Source organism: Mastacembelus armatus, chromosome 5 (assembly GCF_900324485.2).
Source record: "Mastacembelus armatus chromosome 5, fMasArm1.2, whole genome shotgun sequence".
Classification (NCBI taxonomy): Eukaryota; Metazoa; Chordata; class Actinopteri; order Synbranchiformes; family Mastacembelidae; genus Mastacembelus; species Mastacembelus armatus.
This window is the reverse complement of record NC_046637.1, coordinates 15,377,980-15,391,985: the sequence shown is the minus strand read 5'-3', so window position 1 is coordinate 15,391,985 and position 14,006 is coordinate 15,377,980. Positions and strand designations below refer to the sequence as shown.

General features: G+C 41.6%; 1 protein-coding gene across 1 annotated transcript in view; it reads left to right on the top strand.

The window, feature by feature from the left end:
- The window catches only part of cntn2 (contactin 2), a 95,589-nt gene that overhangs the window by 58,819 nt on the left and 22,764 nt on the right, over nt 1-14,006 (top strand). The window contains exons 12-17 of the mRNA XM_026306707.1: nt 5,057-5,184; nt 5,972-6,147; nt 7,873-7,993; nt 10,057-10,215; nt 10,711-10,860; nt 11,247-11,317. Coding sequence (XP_026162492.1) covers nt 5,057-5,184; nt 5,972-6,147; nt 7,873-7,993; nt 10,057-10,215; nt 10,711-10,860; nt 11,247-11,317 — 805 coding nt within the window. The remainder of the gene's footprint in view (nt 1-5,056; nt 5,185-5,971; nt 6,148-7,872; nt 7,994-10,056; nt 10,216-10,710; nt 10,861-11,246; nt 11,318-14,006) is intronic.

Genomic DNA, 14,006 nt, shown 5'->3' with positions numbered 1-14,006 from the left:
AGGGAAGCCTGTTTTAACGTGTCAAAAATTTTTGTTAGCGTGTCTAAATGTGCGGACCAGGTATCAGAATATGCCACGATGTCATCTAAGTAGACTTCACAATTGTCCACACCTGACAGTACTATGTTCATTAGCCGCTGAAAAGTGGCTGGTGCATTTCGAAGTCCAAATGGCATGACTGTGTATTGCAGAAAGTGGTCCGGAGTCACAAACGCAGAAATTTCTGAAGCACGAGCTCGTGAGAGGGGCTACTACTTCCGAAAAGTTCCTACAAAATGCTCGATAATATCCAGCCATTCCTAAAAAACGGCGGAGCTCACGGCGTGTCAGAGGGGCTGGAAAATCAAGGATTGCTTGCACTTTGGTAGCAATGGGAGCAACGTGGCCTTGGCCAACCTGTTTTCCAAGGTAGGAAACTGTTGCTTTGCCGAATTCACATTTAGCTAAGTTGAGTGTAAGGGAAGCCTGTTTTAACCTGTCAAAAATTTTTGTTAGCGTGTCTAAATGTGCGGACCAGGTATCAGAATATGCCACGATGTCATCTAAGTAGACTTCACAATTGTCCACACCTGACAGTACTATGTTCATTAGCCGCTGAAAAGTGGCTGGTGCATTTTGAAGTCCAAATGGCATGACTGTGTATTGCAGAAAGTGGTCCGGAGTCACAAACGCAGAAATTTCTGAAGCACGAGGTGTCAAAGGAACTTGCCAATAACCTTTTAGCAGGAACCCACACGGTCGATACAGTCATCCATACGTGGCAACGGGAACGAATCTGGCTTTGTAATGGCGTTTACCTTTCGGTAGTCAATACAAAACCTGAAAGTCTGATCAGGTTTGGGAACTAACAGAGATGGCGAACTCCAAGGGCTAATGCTTGGAATAGCGAAGCCATGGTCTAGAAGATAGTTTACCTCCTGACGCATTATTGCACGCTTTTCTGGGTGAGTACGGTAAGCATGTTGCTTAACGAGCTTATGAGTTTCAACATCAATGTCATGACGTAACACGTTAGTTTGGGTGGGAACATCGTTGAAAAGTGCTAGGTTATTGTTAATGAGCTTACGAATGTCAGTTCGGGCGGGTTCTGGCAAATACGCTAAGTGAGAGTCTAACTGGTTCAAAATTTCCGAGTTCTGAAAACGTACACAGGGGACAGAATCATGTTTGTCACTTTATCCGTCATCACTGGGTTTATATGATGGGCGGGTGACAGACATGGGGGTAACAGGAACTGGCTTAGGAGAAGAAAGTTCTTCCTTTCGACCAACATACTGCTTCCATTTCCACTCCCCACATCAAAATGTCTGACCCGCAGTAAGACTGGGCCGAGAAATGTAGTACGTCTTTACGTAACACAGACTGTTTTGCACCAGTATCTCTCAGGATAGTAATTGGAATTTGGGTGGACTCATTTTCCAAAGAAACAAACCCTTGTGTAACAAATGGCATAAATGCATTGTCCACTTTGTTATTTCCAACCATGCCCACAGGTGGCAGGGTAGGTGGCGGGGTTTGTATAAGAGCCACTGGAGATGATGACTTAGCAGATTTGAAAGTTTTATTCTGCTCTTTTTTCTTCAGAACGGGACACACAGCAATGAGGTGACCCTGCTCATGGCAGTAGAAGCACTCGCGTTTTTCAGCGGTGACTGGGAATGTACGTCAGAAAACTTTTGGAGAGGGATTTTTCCTCTCAACGAAACTCAAGTCATGCCTGACGGGTGGAACGAAGACGGTTTTATGCGTTAGCGCAAACTCGTCAGCCATAACAGCAACATTGTCCAGAGATGTAATTTTCTGTTCGTTTAAATAAAGTACAATTTTCTCTGGCAACCGATTTTTGAATTCTTCTAATAGAATTAACTCACGCAAATTGTTTAAGGTTGTAATTTTGCTAGCCTGACACCATTTATCAAAGAGAACGCCCTTCTCTCGTGCAAACTCTACATAAGTCTGTGTAGCAGTTTTTTCACAGTTTCTGAATTTCTGTCTATAAGCCTCTGGCACTAACTCATACGCACGGAGGACTGTGGTTTTAACTGTGTCATAATCTAAACTATCTTCGATAGATAGGGACGCACACACTTCTTGGGCTTTCCCAACAAATTTGCACTGCAGTAAAAGAGACCACACATTTCGTGGCCAATTTAAGGTGGCAGCTATACGTTCAAATGCACTGAAGTAAGAGTCCACTTCAGACTCTCTAAAAGGTGGTACTAAAGCTATGTGCCTACTAACATCAAAGCCTTCGTGGGGTCGTGAAATAGGTGACTGAAAGGAGGGACTGTCAGCGATAGCAGCTCCCTGCTCCAACTCCAGAACCCTTACCTTAATGTGCATGGCTTCCCCCTCCAACCTTTTGTTCTGCAGCTCCACCTCCCGAATTCGCAGAGTGAGTTCTAGCTCCTCTGTTGTTCGTCCAGCTTGGACTGGGAGGTCTTTAGGTGGGGTAGGAATACCAGCCAGATCACCCGGCCCGACTCCATTTGTAGGAGTTGGCCCACCAACTGACCCTCTTTCCATCAGCTTTGATATGAGGAGTTGCTTAATCTCCTCTTTTTTTGCATTGATCGGCACATGCACATCCATCAAAAAAGTTGGCGATTAGCACCAAATCGGCCTTGCGGCACCTATCCAACTTATCTAAAGTAGGATTCATAGTGAAATCCTCTAATTTAAACTCCATGCTGCCACCACCACAAAAAGAAAAAACTGCGAAACAGACAGAAGAGTTTACACTTACTGAACACGCTAGGAAAAGCACCACAAAAAAAGGACGACGGCACGGAAAACGCGACGGACGAGCCCCCAAATCTATGATTTGGGGACGGCACGGAAAACACGACGGACAAGCCCCCAAATCTATGTTACGCCCCAGCCTAGGGGTTGCCGGAGCATAACACGATTGTGGAGTTTTCCTCCAAACCTCTTCCACGCTCAACAAACACGAACTAGACGAACTACAATTAACAAGAATATTTATTCTGTTTAAACACAGAATACAAAACAGAATGTTCAAAACAAACACAAATGCTAATTTAGCCCTACTCAAACAAAAACGCTCCGTGAGCCCTACGATATCAAACAAACGAAAATCAATAACAGAAACGCTACAATAGCCCTACGATCTCAAACAAAAGAAACAACACAAAATCACAGGTCGCTAGCCTGGAAACTCCTAAAACAAACAGGAGAAAACAAAACACAAACGTATCCTAAGAATCTAAATATGTCTAATCGAAAATAATAATATATAAAATACTATTAATACTAAACCTACAAAACCTAATCTCTAACTAACGCGAAATCGAAATCTTTATCAAATAGCTTTGGAAGTGGCAAAGGTGGGAGAATAGCTCTCTCGAACAGCAGTCCGTGGGCTTCTTATAGTCCTTCCGGGAAGTGTTGGACCAATCCCGGAAGTCCAATCCACGGTCCTCGAGTCCACGCCCACTCCAGCATCCGACACACACACACACACACACACACACAAAATGGGGAGGGGAGAGCCAACAACACACCAACCACACACATAATGACCCCTAGGGTCATAACAAGGTGCACCTGCAAACAATACAGACTGAGGAGTAAGCACAACACACACTAGTGGAAAAAAGGAGGGGAGAAACACAAAGGAACATATTTCAAGTTACTGTACAGTTTTTCTAATTTGTACCACCTACCCAGATTTTCTAATATCTAGTTTATTCCATTTTATTTTCTTTGAATTAAATTTAATTATCATACCTTTAATTCTCATGTCTATTTATTATAAGCCTTCTTTCAGGAATTTATTTTTCCCTTTAGATTGGGACCTCACTCTTTCTTAGCCAACCAAAAAATCTTGGAAATCCCTGTGGCAGATCACCACACAACTGGAAATTAATAAAAAACTCTAGCAGACACTAAAGCACACACACTAAATAATATTTAGATCAAGACAGGCAAATTTTTTCAAAGCGGTGAAAATTTGCCAGCATATTTTAAACTTGAACTTAAAGCTTGAATTCAGTTCAACAGAACCTTTAACCGCAATACCTTATCTGTTTAAACCTTTCTAGTCAGCTGTTTTCTCCTTTCCTATCAGTTATTTTTCAGAGATTTTTACTCAGCTTTCACCTTAATATCCTATTTTTAATATCCTTAATATGTAAAGAATGTGCACTTCATCACTACTAATTCCACCTTTTTCAACCTCTTTTCTTATTTTATTTGATTGCTTTATTGTGATATGAAGCCTGCTTCTGTATGAACTAATGCTCTGTAGCTAAGATGTGTCTTGATTTGACCTAGTTATATCTCTTTATTGATTGCAAAGGGGGTTGTTTTGACACCATCAGCCATAGCTCAGCATTTACTTCTGTTTCTAGTCTTCTGTATTTCAGGGTGAGTTGGTTATCATCACTCCCTAGTCCCTCTCTACTCTTTAAGTGCATGCTGCAGGGAGTGACAATGTCACATCTACTGTACAACATCAGGTTTAGGCAAAAATCTAAATGTTTTACTTTCATAATTACCAAAGGAGTATTTAATGACAGTTAAAGCAGCAAGAATTAATTTACTGTAAAACTGATAAACAGAAGCTTCCTTTTAAATATACAATCAGTCATCTATTGTTATTACAGCAGTAGTCTGAAAGGTAGAGCATCTGAAAAAAACCATGAATATATCGGAGGGAAATGAATAAATAATATTGACCTTCCAGTGTGGAGTGGAATTAATGTAGAGCAGGATGCAGAAATGGATGTACTGTATAAAGGGTAAAACATGCAGGGTACATATTTACCATGAAATTCATAATACAGGTACTGCTACACCCCAATACATACACAATACCAAACAACCCAATAGAGTAGAATATCTGCCAATACTATCTTTGTTATGTCTACATGCATGTTTTGTCAGGAATATGTCAACTTTACAGTTTAAGACCTTATTTTGGATTGTGTTATGTGGGGGTTACATAATTTGTTTATATGCATGTAATGCATTAAGTTGGTAGTGCTACTGTAGTCAGCCAGTTGCAGGCATTCATACGATCATTTCTTCTCAGAATCACAGTAACTCCAGATGGAATCTTGTGGATCCACAACATCAGCAGGGCAGATGAAGGAAAATACACCTGTTTTGCTGAAAACTACCTGGGCAAAGCCAACAGCACCGGACACCTGTCTGTCAGAGGTAGACACTGACACTGAAACAAAATAACCACTGTCAATCACACAGTCAGCTCTGCCTGTCGTTATTTCCTATACAGATTTACTTTGTTAAGCTTTCAGTACTGTAACTTCAAAATGAAGCCAGCTGGAAAGCCTAAATTGATTCAGTTCAATCCAATTATAATTCAACCAGGTAATGGTACATCTATATCTGAACTGTTAAAGCAAGCAACTGGACTACTTTTACTTGTGGTTCATTTATTTGCTTTAACCCTTAGTTGATGGTATATAGTAGAAGATCATTTCAGATATTTCCAACAAAATTATATCAGAAACAAAATGCCACAAAAGTTTAGATTCAGTAATACTGCTTTCTAAAAAGGATTACGTTTCTAATTCCTGAGGAGCTCACCAGAGGAGCTGCTTCACTTAGCGTTACCCTACTAAAGATGTTTTACCAGCTGCCACACCCAAAGAATAAGCAGCTGGATTTCTTCTCTAATTTTTACAATCTCAAGTTCAGGTATAAGTATGTATGTAATGTTAGACCATTCCAAATTTCTTCAATTTATCAGGATGAAGAAGCATTTGGCATTAAGTTAAGAGGGAGATCCGATTAATTCCAGTTTGATTTATGTTATTTAAATATGGAATTATAAAGGATTATAAAGGAATTCAGCATAGCTTGGCAGAAAGACTAATGGTAGAAGGAAACAGCTAGCCATCTCTAGAGCTCACAGTTTATACCTTGTATCTTTTGTTTAATCAGTACAGAAACATGTTCATATGAACCATTTATGTTATCTCAGATGCCACTAAGATCACACTGGCTCCATCCAATGCTGACATCAATCAGGGGGAGAATGTGACACTGCAGTGTCATGCCTCCCATGACCCCACCATGGACCTGACCTTCACTTGGGCCCTCAATGGGGTCCTATTGGATCTGGAAGACTCTTCTCGAATGTACCACCGAGTGGAAGGGGTGAGTCTTGTGGTGTCTGGTGGAGAGGTCATTGGGATAAGTGTTTGTTTGTGGGACTGAAAGATCCTGCAGTGATTGCACTGCATGAAAGTTTGTATTTGTTGAAATGGTGGGATGATTTGGTGGTTTGATATCATTGATAGTCAAGGCTATATGCTCATTAGCTCCATCCAGGCTTCAAAACATCAAACGAGCTCAGTCGACTGTTTGCGGCTTTAAGGTGCTGATAGTGTTTCTAATACAAGAAACCTTGCTGCTGCTTTATCAAAAGTTTTCTAAGAAAATAAACACTGTGAATTTTTATGATTTTATATCCCTCTTTACTCTCTTTTTCTCCCAAATTCTGAAAACATAAAATGGATTTGCTCTCAATGAAATTTAGCAGTTCTAGCAAGAGGTTGAAATTAAAACAAACATTTATGTTTTGAATAGTTTCAATGCCTAGTAATTGATCGTTTGTGTGCATGTGTGTGTGTGTGTATATCAGTCCAATTCTGTTGAATTGAGGAGTCTGATGGCTTGTGGAACGAAACTGTTACACAGTCTGGTTGTAAGTGCCCGAATGCTTTGGTACCTCTTTTCAGATGGCAGAAGAGTGAAGAGTGTGTGTGAGGGGTGTGTAGTGTCATTCACAATGCTGTTGGCCTTGTGGATGCAGCGTGTATTATAGATGCCCTTGATAGAGGGAAGAGAGACCCTGATGATCTTCTCAGCTGTCCTCACTAACCTCTGCTCAGGATGCTTTCAATAGTCCCCTCTATAGAACATGATGAGGATAGGTGGAAGCAGATGAGCTTTGCCGGCGATGTAGCTGGTGTTGAGGGACCAGGAAGGATTCTCTGTCAGATGAACACCTAGGAATTTGGTGCTCTTGACACTCTCCACTGAGGATCCATCAATGTTTAATGGAGAGTGGTTGTTTTGTGCTCTCCTGAAATCAACAACTATCTCTTTTGTTTTGTCCACATTAAGAGACAGGATGTTGGCACTACACCAGGCTGTCAGCTGAGCACGCAGCCCTGAGGGGCCCCAGTGTTCAGTGTGGTGGTGCTGGAGATGCTGTTCCTGATCCGGACAGACTGAGGTCTCTCAGTCAGGAAATTTAGGATCCAATTGGCCCTTGTTGTTCTTAGGGCCATCCTGTCACCTGCTCTAAAGACGGAGCGTCTGGATTTCAGCAGTGCACGCACCTTCGCAGTCATCCACGGCTTCTGGTTGGAGCATTTGGTGATGGTCTTGAAGATGGTCACATCATCAATACACGTTTCGATGTAGCCAGTGACTGATGCTGTGTATTCCTCCAAGTTAGTGATGTTGCCATCGGTTGCAGCTTCCTTAAACATTTGCCAGTCAGTTGCTCAAAACAGTCCTGAAGAGCAGAGATGGATCCTTCTGGCCAGGTTTTCGCCTGCTTCAGAACTGGTCTGGTCTGACCCCTGAGCAGCCGAAAGGAGAAGAAGAAGACGAAGGTCCAAGCAGTTTCTTAATCAGCAAGGCAAAATGAGCCACTGTGGTATATTTTCAGGGTGAAATAAGCTCCTAAATGAAATTAACTCTCCACATCATTTTCCTGCTGTGTAATGAGGCTGCTGTTCTAGAGTGTATTAAAATCCATAATGAAAGATACTGCATGTGAGATGACATTGATGCACTGTAGTCCTGATTTACTTGGAGTGTTTAATTAATTGCTTGTCTTTCTCCATTGGTCTTTCTGTACCCTTTCAGAAAGAAAACATTGGTGATCTGTTGATTGCGAATACCAAGCTGAGTCAAGCAGGGATATACACCTGCACAGCTCAGACTGTAGTGGACAGTGCATCAGCTTCAGCTAAACTAGTGGTCCGAGGTAAAATGAGTCAGAGATTTTACTATTGTACAAACATTATAAAAAAGAATCAAATTCAGCCACACAACTTGTAAACACAGCTGTTAAATGTTAAAATAAAGACTACAATATTTCTATGCAAATGTAGTAAAAATGAAAATTACTATAATACTTTATTCACCAAGTATATAACATAACATACTAGGAATGCATATATACAGCAGGGAGAATAAGTATTTGACACATCAGCATTTTTATCAGTAAGGGGATTTCTAAGTGGGCTATTGACACACAATTTCCACCAGATGTAGCCATCAAGCCAAATATTGAATTCATACAAAGAAATCAGAACATTTAAGCATACAAGTTGAGTGATAATAAATAAAGTGAAATGACACAGGGAATAAGTATTGAACACACTTTATTTAATACTTTGTAGAAAAGCCTTTGTTGGTGATCACAGCTTCTATACGCCTCTTGTATGGAGAGACCAGTCGTCTGCATTGCTCAGGAGTGATTCTGGCCCATTCTTCCACACAAATGGTCTTTAAATCTTGAAGGTTCCTTGGGCCTGTTTTATGAACTTTGATCTTCAGTTCTCCCCACAGATTTTCTATGGGATTTAGGTCAGGTGATTGACTGGGCCATTCAAGCAACTTGATTTTCTTTCTTTGAAACCACTTCATTGTTTCCTTGGCCTTGTGTTTGGGATCATTGTCTTGCTGAAATGTCCACCCTCTTTTCATTTTCAGCTTTCTGGTAGATGGCAGCAGATTTTTATCCAGAATGTCCCGGTACATTTCTCCATTCATCCTGCCTTCAATAATATGAAGTCTGCCAGTACCCCTTGCTGAAAAGCAGCCCCAAACCATGATGCTTCCACCCCCAAACTTAACTGTTGGTATGGCGTTCTTGGGGTAGTGGGCAGTGCCATTTCTTCTCCAAACATGGTGTGTAGAATGACTGCCAAAAAGTTCAATTTTGCTTTCATCTGACCATACTATAGTCTCCCAATAATCCACAGGCTTCTCCAAATGCTCTTTCGCAAACTTTAACCGAGCCTCAACATGCTTTTTGTTCAGCAGTGGAGTCTTACGTGGTGAGCGTGCATGGATGCCATGGCGGTTCAGTGCATTGCTTATAGTTTTCTTTGAAACAACAGCACCTGCTGATGCAAGGTCTTCCTGAAGTTCTGCCTGAGTGGTTCTTGGGTCTTGGAGAACTCTCCTGATTATTCTTTGGACTCCTCGGACAGGGATCTTACGTGGAGCACCTGATCGTGGCCGGTTTATGGTGAACTGATGCTCTTTCCATTTCCACATAATGGCCCCCACAGTGCTCACAGGAACATTCAGCATTCTGGAAATGCGCCTATAACCATTCTCATCAAAATGCTTTTCAACGGTAAGATTACGAAGATCTTGAGAGAGTTCTTTGCTTTTACCCATCATGAAGTCTTTCCTGTGTGCCTCCTGGGTAATGAGAAGCCTTTATAGGCCAGCAATTAGGACTAAATATGATATAAATTAGTACTGATAGGGGGCAGGGTTTCTTTCTCAATACTGACAGATTTCAGGTGATCTCCTGGCTTTCTATGCCATTTTGCACCTTCTTATCTTCATGTGTTCAATACTTATTCCCTGTGTCATTTCACTTTATTTATTATGACTCAACTTGTATACTTAAATGCTCTGATTTCTTTGTATGAATTCAATATTTGGCTTGATGGCTACATCTGGTGGAAATTGTGTGTCAATAGCCCACTTAGAAATCCCCTTACTGATAAAAATGCTGATGTGTCAAATACTTATTTTCCCCGCTGTGTGTGTGTGTGTGTATATATATATATATATATATATGTGTGTAGATCAATGTGTGTGTGTGTGTATATATGTGATTAATATAATAATAAAAATTGCAGTTGCTTTGGAAGGAAGTACAGTTTTGAACTACAGATACAGTATATGGCGAGCTATCTGTTCAGGATTGTGCGAAGTGTTGTTGCTTTAGTTAGTAGATTTCAAATGAAATGTAGCTTGTCTTATTATTTCATGCAAAAACCTCCTTTTCCTTTTGTTTCACAGGCCCCCCGGGACCTCCTGGAGGTTTACTTGTGAAAAATGTTGCTGAGACATCAGTGGAACTTAGGTGGAGTCGTGGCTATGATAATCACAGTCCCATTGGCAAATACATTATCATGGGCCGATCATCACTCTCATCAGAGTGGAAGAAGATGAGGACAGGTGTGTGTCTGTATATACTCATTTTTTTCACTAAAATTAAAAAAAATAAAACTTTAAATCAGGTAACAAATTTTGACAGTATGTAAAACATTTACTAGTTGTAACTTTTCAAATATGAGGACATGGTCAGACCAGAATAGCCTGGCCAGCCAGACCCACTCCTTTCTTAGCGAAAGAATGTGGGTCTGCACCCTCTGCCTTATCTAGTTTAATCTAGTCTTTTCCTCGGGCTTCAAATGAGCCAGGCCAATCACAGCCATTTATCTGCAATGGGGAAGGCTTTATGCGTGACTTGTTCATAATGTTGCTCAATGCAAGTGCCAAGTCTGCAAATCTTTCAACAACTTTCGGGTTTTGGAATTTGTAAGGAACCTTTGTTATTATTTCTGATATTAAGAGACTAAATTGATTAGAAAAAAAGCACAGATTGAGTTTTATATCAGTGTTTCATATATCCTCCCATACAAATAAACATACAACTTCTGACTACACCAGACCCAGAGAACATTGAAGGGAATGCAGAGTCGGCTCGAGTGATGGGACTAATGCCCTGGATGGATTATGAATTCCAGGTCATCGCCAGCAACATCTTGGGCAGCGGAGAGCCCAGCATGCCATCACACACCATCCGTACACAGCAAGCAGGTAAGGGCTTACACATACAAAATCTGGTAGTATATTTTACTGTGGATGATGTGGCAGGACATTGGCATAACTCAGAACTTTTTTATTATCTTGAACTTGCCACAAATTTAGCATTGCAATCTTATAACAACCACAAATAGACATTGAAATAAAAATTTATCAGAACTGATACCAAAGAAACAAAGATATAAAATATATTTTTTTATTTCATACATTTGTGAAATTCATAGAGTTTTAATTTAACCCTACAGAAAAATAAATGCATGCATGTTTGTTGAATTCTGTTCATGTAAGTATTAGCAAGTTTTAAAAGATGTTCCAGTCAAGGATTTTTGCAGTATCTGATTCACCACTGATCAGTGAATTATATCATGCTATGCCCTCAGCTCCTACAGTGGCCCCCAGTGGACTTGGAGGAGGAGGAGGAGACCGTGGTGAACTCATTGTTACCTGGACGGTAAGTAGATCACTTAATGTTGTCCATGTCTGTGTATTCAATTCAATTTATTTGTATAGCGCCAAATCACAATACAAATCATCTCAAGGCACTTTACAAAAAAAAAAAAAACACAAAAAAAACAAAACCCAACAATCCCTTATGAGCAAGCACTTGGCGACAGTGGAGAGGAAAAACTCCCTTTAACGGAAGAAAAAACCTCCAGCAGAACCAGGCTCAGTTTGGCTGGCCATCTGCCTCAACCGGTTGGGGTGAGTGGATAGAGGTGAGAGAAAAGAAGAGCAACAATAAACAACAAATAGAGACTGCAGGTTGGTTTGGCCAGTAACTGCACATCAGCAATATACAGCTCCAGTTTAGAGCTGGAGGAGAGGAAGAGAGGGGAAGGGAAGAGAAAGGAAGGGAGGGGAAGGAGCTCAGTGCACTGATGGTCCTCGGGCAGTCTAGGCCTATAGCAGCATAATTAAGGGATGGTTCAGGGTTACCTGAAGCCAGCCCTAATGCATGGACTAGTTTTTCTGCATCATTTTGAGACACGATGTTCCTAATTTTGGCAATGTTGCGCAAGTGAAAGAAGGCAGTTCTAGATATTTGTTTTATGTTAAAGGACATGTCCTGGTCAAAAATAACTCCAAGGTTTTTCACAGTAGTACCGGAGGCCAGGGCTATGCCATCTAAAGTAGCTATAATTTTAAAAAAGCTATTTCTGAGGTTTTTAGGCCCAAATACAATAACTTCTGTTTTCTCTGAATTTAAAAGTAGAAAGTTACTGGTCATCCAGGCCTTTATGTCAGTTAGACACGCTTGAAGTCTGGTTAACTGGTTTGTGTTAACAGGTTTCATAGACATATACAGCTGAATTGTACTGTCATGAATCAGGAGAGTCAGGACCAAATAAACGCCAACACCAAAACTCAGTTTTAAGAGATTTATTTCTTACATGATCAGAAAGCAGGGTGAAAACATGGAATGTTAGTTGACCAGGAGATGGAGACAAAAGCCAGAGAAGCTATGGGGGATGACGGTTGCTGCCTAAGCCCACACTCAGTACCTGCGAGGGGGCCTAGTCAGATTGCAGCTTGAACCCAGAACTTGTTCCGTAGAGCAACATCTGACAGTATGGGTTAACCTTGGTCAAGGGCACATGGCGATCTGGCCAGTAAACTCAGACAGTCCGGAGATTACTTTAACAAAAACTCATTCCTCTTCTTAGTAGTTCTCTGACCTGGATACGTAGTGTAATCAGACGCAGTGCAGTCAGACAATCCGGCAACTTGTTTATGGCTATGGAGAGGTATAAAAGCTGTGAGCCCAGGAAGCGCAACAGGTGAGTTTCGTTACCTCATCAGCTGAGTGGATGTGAGAGGTAACTTACTGCACGTGCCCTTTCAAAATTAAGGTGAGAAACAGGAAATAAAGTTGCCCGTCGTGACAGAGGTGATCCAGGGTATCCCTAGTGGTGAGAGAGTGATGACTGGGGCAGACTTCAACAGACATGTTGGTGAGGGAAACAGAGGTGATGAGGAAGTAATGGGGTAAGCTTTGGTAAGTTTGGTATGCAGGACAGGAATGCAGAAGGACAGATGGTGGTAGACTTCGCAAAAAGGGTGGAAATGGCTGTAGTGAACACATTTTTCCAGAAAAGGGAGGAGTATAGGGTGACATATAAGAGTGGAGGCAGGGGCACCCAAGTCGATTACATCTTGTTCAGACGTTCCAACCTGAAAGAGATCAGTGACTGCAAAGTAGTGGCTGGGGAGACTGTAGCCAGACAGCATAGGATGGTGGTGTGTAGGATGACTCTGGTGGTGAGGAAGATGAAGAGGACAAGGGCAGACCAGAGGATCAGGTGGTGGAAGTTGAAAAAGGAAGAGTGTTGTGTGGCTTTCAGGGAGGAGCTGAAACAGTCTCTGGGAGGTCAGGAGGTTCTTCCAGATGACTGGACAGCTACAGCTAAAGTGATTAGGGAGACAGGTAGGAGGGTACTGGTGTGCCATCTGGAAAGAGGAAAGGAGATAAGGAGACTTGGTGGAATGAGGAAGTTCAGGAGTGTGTTAAGAGGAAAAGGTTAGCTAAGAAGAAGTGTGACACTGAGAGGACAGAAGAGAACAGACAGGAGAGATGCAGCATAAGGTGAAGGTAGAGGTGGTAAAAGCCAAACAAAGGGCATATGAGGATTTGTATGATAGGTTGGATACTAAGGAGGGAGAGGTGGATTTGTACAGGTTGGCGAGGCAGAGACAGAGATGGAAAGGATGTGCAGCAGGTTAGGGTGATCAAGGATAGGGATGGAAATGTGTTGACAGGTGCCACAAGTTTGATGGAAAGATGGAAGGAATACTTTGAAGAGTTGATGAACGAGGAAAATGTCAGAGAGCACAGAGTAGAAGAGGTGACTGTTGTGGAGTAGGAAGTAGCAAAGATCAGTAAGGATGACGTGAGGAAGGCGTTGAAGAGGATGAAGAGTGGAAAGGCAGTTGGTCCTGACAACATACCTGTGGAGGTCTGGAAGTGTTTAGGAGTGGTGGCAGTAGAGTTTTTGACTGGACTACTTAACAAGATCTTGGATAGTGAGAGGATGCCTGAGGAATGGAGGAGAAGTGTACTGGTGCCCATCTTTAAAAACAAGGGAGACATGCAGAGTTGTGGAAACTACTGAGGAATAAAGCTGATGAGTCACACAATGAAA